Consider the following 12,507-nt stretch of genomic DNA (forward strand, 5'->3'; position numbering starts at 1 on the left):
AGATGCAATGAGCATGATGAGTGCTGCTTTGAATATTCAGTGCGAGGAGGTTCAGGTATACAATGATCCTATACAATTACCCTACCAGCACAGCTATGGTGCTTAAAACTCAGTAAGTCATAGGTTTAATATCAGATTTGAATCCTTTATCATCAAATCCTATCAAGACTAAGAAAAGAAACTCTGTATATTGAAATGCAGTACTTTGTTAATGAAGAGTAATGAACAATGTAAAGAGTAAATCTAATGGTAATGTTAGAGGTGTTGGTGCTACCATGGGTTGGCATAAGTATAATGGACGAAAGGCTGTCTGTTTTTAAAAAAAGTTGCACGCCCGATGGTCTTGCGCGAACCTGACTTTGAGCATAAGGCCCAAAGCCTTGATTTGAAAAGATTAACAAGTTTCTGTCCTTTTATTTACCTTAAGTTGTCTGGCTGAAATTGTTTAGAGTTTGATGAAGGATGATGGCTGACATGATGATACCAGTGATTATAGTACTGATAAGATGTACACTTATTTCACTGACATGCCAACATTTTACACATTCATTAAAGGCACAGCTGACCAAGTTGGAAAATAGAACTATTTGCATAAAGCAAGTCACATTAATCCCAAAACATTTCTGTTTTCCTTCTGGGTGCTTTGAGTTTACCATGGTATAACATGGGATTCCTGGCAGTCTGTGAGGAGGTTCCATGCACCATAATGCAGCAAGTCCATGCACGTAACCCATTGCATGTCACCTAGTCATTTCCTACCTGCAAAATTTGACTGTAAAAACTAACATCAGCCCATGACTAATTGAATATTAGGAAGGAAGATGAATGTAAAGGCCATGTTGGAAAAAGTCAGCCACATAAATGCAAGCATTCGAGGTATTGCTATACAATATTTTAAGAGGCCTAGCGAGAAAGGCTATAATTTAAATTGATTCAAACACCCCAAAGCAACCTTTATTGCTTCGTGAAGGATGGTTTCCATTTCAATGAAGGAATTTGAATAATTCCAATTGTATATTTTGGGGGTTTCACAACTGTTGTATCTAGTTGAAAAGACCAGACATTTCGAGCTGTTTTAAGGTTGTAATTGTTTAGTATTGCTTTGTGTGAACGATTGGCCTTTCTGACAATAATGCTTTTGGCACATGGTCACTCAGGACAACAGATGATCACCTGCATATTCATGCTGAAGAAAGATATTGTTTCAGCTAAAATATACCAGCCACTGATAATGGAATCACAAATTAAAATTACTTTGTTTGGATGTATTTTTAGGGTAAACACAGACAGAGGAATTGTTGTGATGTAGCCAATGAGCGTTGCCAAAATAGTCCTAGGAGGGAGTGCACAATCAGCCAGTCAAATGGCTTTATTGATGGAAAAAGTAACTTGCGCACTGTGCAGATATCAGAAATGTGATCATTACAACATTTTATCCTTGAGCAAAAATGGCACTGTGTCAAATTTGATTGAACACCTCCGGGTTGTGCATTACCAGGCACTTAAACTCATCTCCTGAAATATTATCAAGGTTTTTCATGATCATACATAAACATTGCAATGATTTAGAAACTAATAAGTTAATGATACAACATGCATTTCAGTATTTTTAATTTAGCCATTTTCTTTCGCATCAAGTACCCTGGGACACTATTAAATTGATCTTAAAGTATTTTTCCAACTTGAAATCCTGACTATCACAATTAAATCAAACTCAGATTTCACTAAATGCTGTTGAACATGGTAACCAGCAAGTACATCTCAGAGCAGTTTCGTGCAGTTGTCCCTGCGACTCTGATTAGCAGCTCTGTGAAACATGATTACCTTTTAATGGGATTACGCTTCCCTGAGTGGAAGCTGTGATGACTGTTGTCTCTGATTATGTCCCTGAATCAACTAGGCCATCTAAAACATCTTCAGTTTGTTTAGAAGGAAGTAATTACTACATGCTATTGATGCAGCCAAGCAATTAGGCATATCAAGGTCACTGTCTTTACTGTTTCCAATAAAACAGTACTATTAAGAGCTTACACAAGAAACAAGGTAATGGATGAAAGAAAAATCGATGTTGAGTATATTGGCTCTTGTCTTGATGGTCAGTGATGTACAGCTTCATCTCATCTGTCAAGGTAATGTTTTTGTGTTGTGTTCATGTTCATGTAGACTTTCATTATCTGTTCTATGGTAATGTGTCTTTAAGAACAGATGAAACATGATACAGCTACTCAGTCATGAGGATAACATCTTGTTCCTGTTTGTGTCATGGCCCCTTTCAGATTACTAAACCACTGACAACCTCTCCCTCATCCTTCATTGTGCTCAATACCTTCACTCAGTCTCCCATTCCCTGTTTCACTTTTTCTTTAAGACACCCTTTTAGTCATGCAGCCCGCTCATAGTATTTATTGACGTTCATTCTAAAATCTCAGCCAAATACAAACCAGTGGTTAACACAAACCAGTGCTTTACACAGTCCGTACATAAACAAAACAGTGATTAACTTAAACCAGTGACCAATACAAACCAGTGCTTAATACAAAATGGTGCTTAACTTAAACCTGTGCTTAATTCAAACCATGCTTGACACAAACTAGTGCTTAACGTAAACCCATGCTTAAAACAAACCAGTGCTTCAGAGATGGAGCTTCATATGAGCCAGATTACAGACAGAACAGTCTCGCACGTGAGTGAATGAGTGTTGGTCAGTATCACTTTCAACAATATCAGTGATATCATGGCAGGAAGATATCACTATTTCCATGAAAAATGAATAGGAGTAAATAAGTTGTGTACATACAACGTGTGTCAGTCTTTACCTTACCTCACTGTGGTATGGACATCCATCAAGCTAGAACTATGGACTATGGGATGCACATAACTACAAACCTGGATATTATTGTATAGAGTCACAGCTGCTGCAGCTGGTCAGAGTTTATACCATGAACACCAATGGACCAATCACTGTTGTGTTAGGAAAAATTAAAAATCTATTTTCTCATTAAGAATACGTCAGAGAGGTAATAAATGCTTATTAGTTTGTTATCAGCATAAGGGTTGTTTGGAGAGTTTTACGGTTATGGCATGGTCAGGGTATCACAGGGTGTCATGACATATGATGAATGTTTATTGGATTAGGAAGGGATAGGGGGGCGCACTGTGTACATCTGCATCTGTGTTCATGAACAACACTGGTGTTCATCAACAGCATCAGTATTCATCAACAGCATGGGTATTCATCAATAGTATTGGTGTTCACTAATAGCATTGGTGTTAAAAAAATAGCAGCAGTGTTCATGAATAGCACCAGTGTTCATGAATAGCATTGGAGTTCACAAATAGCATCAGGGCTAACAAATATCATCAGTGTTCACAAATAGTATTGGTGTTCACAAATAGCATTGGTGTTCACAAACAGCAACAGTGTTAAAAAATAGCATTGTGTTCATGAATAGTCTCAGACACTCAGACAAATCGTACTGATTTACCGATGGACTGGTGGAAGTCTACAACCTGCCATCCTACTAGGCCGACTGTATACAGGACCCAATGTCCTCTTGCTTTTTAAACCATTCGTGAACGCTGCTGCATTGGACCACAGGCCTTGTAGTGCAAATAGAGTTGTGCAGCAGAAAGACACTTACCAGTCTTCATGGATGCTAGCGAAGCAACAAAGGTTGACAATGTACTTCCTACGCTTTGGTTCGTAACATATTTTCCATGTCAAGATAAAATATCGCCATCATCAATGGTATACACATATTTCTTCACTGGGTTGTGGTCTCAGATTCCCAAGAGGACTAGAGATTTCAATATCACAAGAGCAAAACTAAAGTAAAAGTAGATCCATGTTTTGAAAAAGCATGGAGGCACATAATAAACAAGTCACGAGGTCACGAAGGCACTTGGCCGAGGGCAAAGTTATAAAATATGTCTGAAAAATGTAGGGGTGCAACCTCCCGTTCACTCCTCTCAGTATCTTCCAGCATCGAGACACCAGGACTCCTTAACTGTTAATAATGGACAGTATTTGATAAGTTCATCAGTGAAATAGTAATGACAAATATTACCTTTATAACTTCGACAATATCCAAGGGTATTTGTGCCAGTCAGGGTCCAACATGAGTGTGTTGGAGTTGTAACAACTTGTTAATCAATCCAGTTGTGAACTGCAATCACTCAATAGTCCTCTCTCTGCTGGCTGTGGAGACAGATTGTTGTAAGCTACACTTGCTGAATAGGTGACAATGATCCGTATGACCTCTCACTTGCTGAGCTTATTGAAACTTTTAGTATTTGTATGTATTATGGGAATATCATGTGTGGCATTGAAATAGATCCTGCAGCTATGCAGTCTTAACCAGATCTCTTTTTGATAACATGTCATGTTATAGCTTGCTTCAGTTAATGGTATAAGCATTGAGTAGTATTGAGACATATGTATGTCATGTTTGGGTATTAATACCCTATGGAATACATGCCAGTATATATGTGAGTGGGGTATAGGGGCATTTGTGTCATGTCATGGTATATGTACCAATATAGATTGTGAGCGGGTGGTATATATAACAGTATATACTGTGGATGGGTGGTGCACATACCAATAGATATTTGTGAGTTAGGTATATGTATGTTCATTGTTGAGGTATTTAGACACAGCAGTATACAGATAGATGTTGAATATGAATTAACATTTTGTTTTAAGGTATTAAGTGAGTGAAACTGGAATTGAACAGCTTTTAACAAAATTCCAGCAATAACACAGGGGGTGACTTCACACGTTTCACCCTGTGGGGAATTGAACACAGTCTTTGACATGACGAACAATCACTTTCACCACTTGGCTGCCCTACTGCACCTTAAGATATTATGATAGTGATGTGTATGTTAAGTGCAATATAGAAGATACTAAATGACCTTCCGTGTGATACCTTTATTAAACGAGTGAACAAGGCGATAAATCTTTCATGAGTTTAATGAAAATGGTATTTCACAGAAGCGAGTTTAGTATTCTGTTCATTACTTCCAACACAAATTGATAGAAACTGTGGCTACAGTTTGAGGACTCCAGTTTCCTTGAGTCAAACAAGGTCCAGTACCACTGCAAAAACGGCATTAGCATTGTGACATCATAACTGTGAACCCTTATGATAGCATACATCTAGCGGTATTACGCTAGAGTAACATTGCTATATAAATGTTACACTGCAGTATCTCCCACAGGTGAGTAATAAATCAAGAATAATATACACCTTAGTTGAGAATTTGTTCTCTTCAGTCACGGTGAATGTCTCATGATACTTAGTTCTACAGACATTCCCCTATTTTATAACTACATATAAAAGCATTTTATTTGTTTACCAAGTGTTTACTCACAAAGTAGTAGTAACACATTATCAATATACAACTCAAAAAGTTCAAGGATCACCCAGTCCTTTCATACTCATACCAAAGCGTTATGGGCTACCCCATTATCTTGCAAGTTGTTAAAGTTGATCTGTCATAACAGACTTATGAATCAGTTTGAGTTTGTTCCACTTTTAGCACTATTCCAACAATATCATGTCATCGTGCCTACGTAGGGAATCGAGCATGGGCCTTCGGCAAGGCGTACAGAATTATGAATAGTTATAATGATTATAAGGGATGATGCATAATTTTTTTTTATTAGGATGTTATATTACTCTATGTGAATGTGAAGGAAGAACGAAATCATCAGTCAACTGATTATCTCAGAAATTCAGAGATATGTATTGGTCCATGAATCTCATGGAAGCAAGGAATGCCAAAACCTATTGATAAGTCTTCACGATCCAACAAGACCAGTTCATGGTAACCGTGATGTATGGGGCCTAGACATCCCTTCCAATATAAGTTCTTCTGACATATTGATCCTATCAGCTCTGAAGATGTGAAATTACAGGTTGCTATCAATTTTTACACAGATGACCATCAATGGGTAATTGTGAAGTGACCCGCTGGGTGCATGACACTCACTGCTGAATGACCTTCTTCAGTCAAAGAATTAGGTCAAGCCTACATTTATGCCAATTTCAGACTTCATAAGCATTGCTATAAGCAGTGTTTGTAAAGATTATATGGACAATACTTATTCAAATTTTGACAGGGCAACTTTTAAAGGGAGACTCTGCTCTGTGTGATGCCTTTACTCAAGCTGGTCTTAAAGCTTGTTATGTGTTGTTATGTTGTTCAGGACTAGAACTAATGTCACTGGAAACCTTTCTTTAATGAGACAGCTTAATGGAACAGTAGTTAGGATAGTAGCTTTGATGTTTGTGTGGCATCATACCCTGATCTGAATTAATCATTGATTTGTCTGCTCCACACTTGAATATTGACAAATAGATATTATTTAGCTTGAAAAGTGATGAGTGCAGCATAAACAAAAACAAAAGAAAAAGATATTTTGTGACACTGAAACATAATCAGTCAGTCATTACCGGCTAGAATGATTAAACCAAAGAATATACGAATAAGTTTGAGAAAATTTGACAAATATAGAGAGGACCATCTGTGAACCTATTTCTAGTCTGGTGTGGTCCAACTCCCCAGCAAAGAGGCCATAATGATTCCTTCGCATATGCCATCACTGCATACCTGTGAAGATACGGGATAGAATTGATCTTCAGTAGCCCATGCTTGTCCTAAGAGGCAACTAATGGGATCGGGTGGTCAGACTCGCTGTCTGGTTTGACATGTAATTGTATCTGAGTTTCATGAATTGATGCTCATGCTGTTGATCACCAGTTTGTCTGGTCCAGGTCTGATTATTTACAGACCGCCACCAAATAGCTGGAATATTGCTGAGTGTAGCATAAAACTAAACTCACTCAATCGTCATAGTATCTCAGTTACATAGATTGAAGCTCTTGCTGTTGATGACTGGATTGTCTGGTCCAGATTTGTTATCTTCAGACCGTTGTCATACAGGTAGAATATCCTTGAGTGTTGTGTTAAACAACAGACCAATACTCATTGCACCTGTAGCACTGTGAATATTGATGGTTTCTGTGAATGATCAGCTCCTGAAAGGCGATTCATATCACTGCTGCAAAACTGTTTCTACTTACATGCTTAGAAATATTCAAGTTTTGTATTGCTGCATATTGTTCATGTTCTACTTTCTCAAACGTTATTGATCCATATATAATGGCCATTTGTGTTGTGTAGAAAATATACCTGAAATTGATGATTCATGCAGAAAATTACCACCATGCATTATTTGGCATAGTCAGGCTACAAAAACAAGTGTCACATCTGCAGCCATGTAATGAAGTGGAAGTATTTCATTCTCTAACAATTTTTGTTTTTCAGTTAATTTGAACTACAAAAACAGTTACTAGTTATTGTGATTATTATGTAAACATGATTATACACTTGTGAAACACTCCCTTTGTAAGCAATTTGTTTTGCAGTCTATTTGTGGGTATAAACAAAGACAACATTGAATTGAATTCTTATTCAAAGCTCATGGTGTATCATGCCCTGATTGTTACATCACAGTGTCAGAGTGACCTAGATGGCATCAATAGGTAGTGGAGTGCTAAGATTCAGTGCCAGCTAGGTTGCTTACTAGTTACTGTAATGTAGGAAATCATTCTTCGTGGGACTCTGCGGCACCTCTTAGCTTTTCATCCAAAGTCCAAGTTCTGCCATAATGTAGCTGTGATACTGTTCACTCACTCACTCACTCACTTACTCACTCACTCACTCACTCACTCACTCACTCACTCAGCCCAAACAACTATCCAAATATTCTCTCACTCCTTTGGCCAGAGGCGCTTTAGGCTTTCTTTCCATGTCAGACATTGCTCACTCCCTCACTCCCTCACACTCCCTCACTCCCTCACTCCCTCACTCCCACCCTCATTCCTTCTCACTCAGTCACTCAGTCAGTCATTCAATCGCTCAGTCACTTATTCAGTTGCCACTCACTCAATCACTCTCATACACTCACTTGCTCAGTTGCTCAGTCAGTGACTCACTCACTCATTTACTCACAGTGATGTCTTTATCTTCAAAAGTGTCCATGAATAAATCCCAGGAATCTCTTGCTCAGACTAATTCTAAAATCAAACCCATCTTTATATAAACTGCATCACCATTCGATTATGCCAATATTGACACAAGACTAATATGGTAATCACATCAGTTCAGATACAGACACTCGTAACATATTAAGTTCGGAGGATGTATGCTTCAGATGTTGGCATAAGGTGTTATCCCTCTCCCTGCTCCTACACTACAGTACCTCACACAGGAAGCTTGTCCTGCAGACAATTCCGATTAGTTAATGGAACATGTCACAGAAACCTTCTCAAGTTTTCCATCTTATACAGTTTGTCCCAAGCTATGAACATCCACTGGGGCTGTTTGGGGTCTTAGACAGAGTATTTGCACTGCCCTGTCTGACTGAGTTGGTACATTGATTACCTGATAGGGTCAGCCCAGTAGACTAAGTGCATAGGATAAGTAAACCTGTAGATACAGAGGCCTGGACTTGGATGGGAGATGGGAAACTCAACTGTCTGCTGTTTTCTTGCCTTGTCGCGCTGATGTAACTTACATGGTGAAAGCTGAGGCATGCAGTGTTGTGGGTATGAGTGGGTTGGATACAGGATAGGGAACGATTAGTGGTTAGTATACAGGATAGGTGGTTGGGGTAGGGGACTGAGTACAGGGTGGAGGATTAGGGGTTGGGGTAGAGGAGTGAGTATTGGGTGGTGAATTTGGGGTAGGGGTAGAGGAATGTGTATAGGGTGGAAGATAGAGTATTAGGGTAAAGGAATGAGTATAGGGTGGAGGATTGGGGGTTGGGGTAGAGGACTGAGGATTTCAGTGGAGGATTGAGTAGGGCAGCAGGATTGAGGTGGAAGGAAACAGATTTCTTCAATTCAGGTACACTTAGTTTTATGTCAAAGGTAGCTTATGAATCTAATTTTTGTCTGAAATCAACTTTTTCATTGGTTAGAGGATTCTTGTTAGGGGAATAAAGGGTTAGGGGAATAAAGATTACATGTCTATTTGAATTTCATTTAGATAGAGCTTATGAAATACGTAAATCAATTGCAAAAACCATGTTTCCTTAAATAAGGGGTCAGAAGTTGAACAATATAAATATATGCTGTTAGGCCTGATGATCCAATCACATATTCAGTGAGAAACGTGCGTATTATGCTTCAAATATTCTGATACTCGACTAATTACTCCATCAGATGCTGCACAAGGCTGATGTAGTCCCCTGTTCATCATGTCATTCAGACGAGAATCAGGCCTAGCTACCAAGGATAGGATAACTGTACAGAGAAGAACTGACAAACGCTTGTGATTATGTACAGATGATTTCCTTCACAGAAAATTCGTCCAACAAACATGAAACGCTCAGATATACATTCTACAGTCTAGCCATTGTAAGCGATACTTGACTTGTTAGTTGTCATGTCAGAGGTGAAGGTCAACAGTGATTTAGTCGTCTGACCTGGCTTCGGTTCCTAGCTGACTTATGTCTGGTTGGTAATGTCATGAGTCAACACTTTTTAGGTTTTTCTGAAGCATGTGCTTACCTTAGTACATCTTTACATATTTTTATGCATCCACAGATCTTACCTTAGTACATCTTTGCATAGTTTTATGCATCCACAGATACACCTTTAAATTGTATGACATCCAAATTTCTTTGATAATTGAGTTTGCAAGTGGCATAGACAACTGATGAAAGTGAAGTTGGATAGTCTAGTGATTAAAGCATTTCTTTCTCAGACAGATGATCTTGGTTTGATTCTACACTTGATAATACTGTGAAAACAACTGTACAAGTGAAATATGCTGACAGTGGCATTTAGTGTGAATTCACGCTGTCTTCCACTGCCAGCTGATGTGACCGCACACTATTATGAGTATATGAGTTATGTCCCTTAGCATGAGTTATGTCCCTTGATTGTTTGTTTAAAGCCCATTTCCATGTGATTATGTCTGATGATTTGTCATCTCCACACCGTGCTTATGGACTTCCACAAAGTGGTAATGTCGGAGACCAGAATCACTTTCCTCCCAAGAATACATGTACCACTTTAAGCTGACAAGCCGTGATATAGCTGATATGCTGTTCAAAGTGTGATAAACCCAACTCACTCACTCACTAAATTTAGCTTGAATGGCTGTTCAACTGGAATAAACTTAGATCTGAACACTGATATATCACTGTATGCCAGTACAATCTTGGAAGAACTCATCCAGGTGCAAGACAGCAGATGCTTTAGTGATGCCTAGGCAATGTGTTGACTCATAATGATGGTGAGTCTCTGATCAGCAGATCCCGGCAGGTCTAAGGGGTGTAGGTATTGTTAAGAAGTATTCAGATTTTATTAATTGCTTTATACAATTTTATGAGGTCTTTTTAATATGCTTACTTATTGAATACCCTTTTCCTTGCAGTGATGCGACTTACAAAACCAACATTGATGCCATTTCATCCAATCCAGTGCGAGTCACGTGATCTGTGTGGTGATCAGTTCCTGCAGCAGAACAACCTTGACCTTGCAAAGCCGAGGGGTCTAGAATGCTTTCCTCTGGGAGATATGCTGACATTGCCGCAGAACTTTGGGTAATGATTCAAAACCTTTCCAGCATCTTCGGAATTAGTATTTTGACAACATAAACTGGTAATATTAGCCTTGATCTATTATTTTCTGTTTTACAAAAATGATGACACCCCAATTTATTCATGAGTTTGGAACACAGTGCATACAATATTGGAAATTGTGGACATTTCTCCTCCATTTCTCATGGATGTGATTTCAGTATAATTGGTACAGGTGCATGTTTGTAGTAAAACTCAGCTAAGCCAGTCCTTATATTATTGATTTGATTTAATGCTGGTTTGTATGTTTTTTTTGTGAGAGGATCATATTTTGTTTTCTTCATACCATTGTTACTTTTATTCAGTTCTATTATGCTTGTTATTGAAATTGGTCTCATCACAATATGGTTGAAATACTGCCAGTGTGACTCACACACCCATAATCTCTGACCCATGAAGATCTGCACTAGAGCTGGTCTACACTTTCACCGATCCTTTCATAAACTCACAAGTATACAATACAAATACAATGCTTCATAAATAGTTTGCCTTGACACACAGATCTGCTTGCTTGCTCGCTCACTCACTCAATCACTCATAATCTCTGACATCCGAACATTTACAAATCCATATTTTCCCTGATCCATTCAGACAAATTCACAAATACAATATAAACATGCAATATCACATTAACAAGAATTGGGACGTCCATATGTCCATTTGTAAGTGCATACGTACGTGCCAATTCTTCTTAACGCAAAATCTCGTGAACTGTTAAACACAATGTTTTCAAGTTTGGTGACAGCCTACATTGGGGGATTACACAGACACTTGTCAACCTTATTTTCAAGGTCACCATGACTCTTTGACAAATCTTCAAACTCTTGTAAATGTGATATATCATGAACTGTTTTACCCAATGTATTCGAATTAGATGACAGCCTACAATAGGGGATTGCACAGACGCCGTTTGATTTGGTTGACCTTGACCTTAATTTCAAGGTCACCACGATTCTTTGACCCCTTTTCAAACACAGGTTAACATGATATCTCATACATTGTTGTACCCAATGTTTTCAAATTTGGTGACAGCCTGCATTCTGGGTGTACACAGACATCAGTTGATATTGGTGACTTTGATCCTATTTTCAATGTGACCACAACACTTTGTTCACTTTTCAATCCTATGTTAACGCATTATCTCATAAAACATTGCAGCTGATGTCTTCAGTTTTGTCAACAGTCTACATTGGGTGATTATGCAGTCATTTCACACATCGTGTGTGTGTCCAAAAAGTACAAATTAGTGAATATGTTATTAATAATACAGTCTTCTTTAGCAACAGAGGATATTGCCACTTAAGTAGCAGACACTTGTCTCACTTACCATATAGCTTAATAAACTGTGCCCTTAATGGTAGCTGATATATGACTCAGAGATAGACACCTCTTAGTGGCTATGAAATGTTATAGGGCTTTGGGGTGGCATAGTGGTTAAAGCGTTTGCTCATCATGCCAAAGACCAAGGTTTGATGCCCTACATGGGCTCCAAGTTTAATGCCCATTTCTTGTGTCCCCATTGTGATATTGCTGGAATGTTGCTAAAAGCAGCGTAAATCTAAATCACTCACTCTTGGCTCACTAAGAAATGTTGCAACACATTCTTCCAAATGTTACATTTAACATGTGATAAGATAAATATGCATTCTATGGAGATTTATGTTTCGTTATCAACATGGGGCCCTCATGAGCGTGATTGCTCCTGGAGTATTACATGTTTGCCCTCCACATTGTTGAGTTTGATGGTTGATATAAATTCTTAGCTTTGAACATTTACTGTTGTCACACTTGTTTGACTGCATGAATGATTTGAATTATATGGTGCAAGATATTCAAGACTGTCTCTTTCT

At 38.4% G+C, this 12,507-nt stretch overlaps 1 protein-coding gene across 2 annotated transcripts in view; it reads left to right on the forward strand.

Annotated features, from left to right (window-relative positions):
• The window catches only part of LOC137292146 (trafficking protein particle complex subunit 13-like), a 176,475-nt gene that overhangs the window by 138,801 nt on the left and 25,167 nt on the right, over positions 1-12,507 (forward strand). For both annotated transcript variants that reach the window (XM_067823686.1, XM_067823687.1), the window contains exon 2: positions 10,453-10,621. In XM_067823686.1, coding sequence (XP_067679787.1) covers positions 10,453-10,621 — 169 coding nt within the window. The remainder of the gene's footprint in view (positions 1-10,452; positions 10,622-12,507) is intronic.

Source organism: Haliotis asinina, chromosome 7 (assembly GCF_037392515.1).
Source record: "Haliotis asinina isolate JCU_RB_2024 chromosome 7, JCU_Hal_asi_v2, whole genome shotgun sequence".
Lineage (NCBI taxonomy): Eukaryota > Metazoa > Mollusca > Gastropoda > Lepetellida > Haliotidae > Haliotis > Haliotis asinina.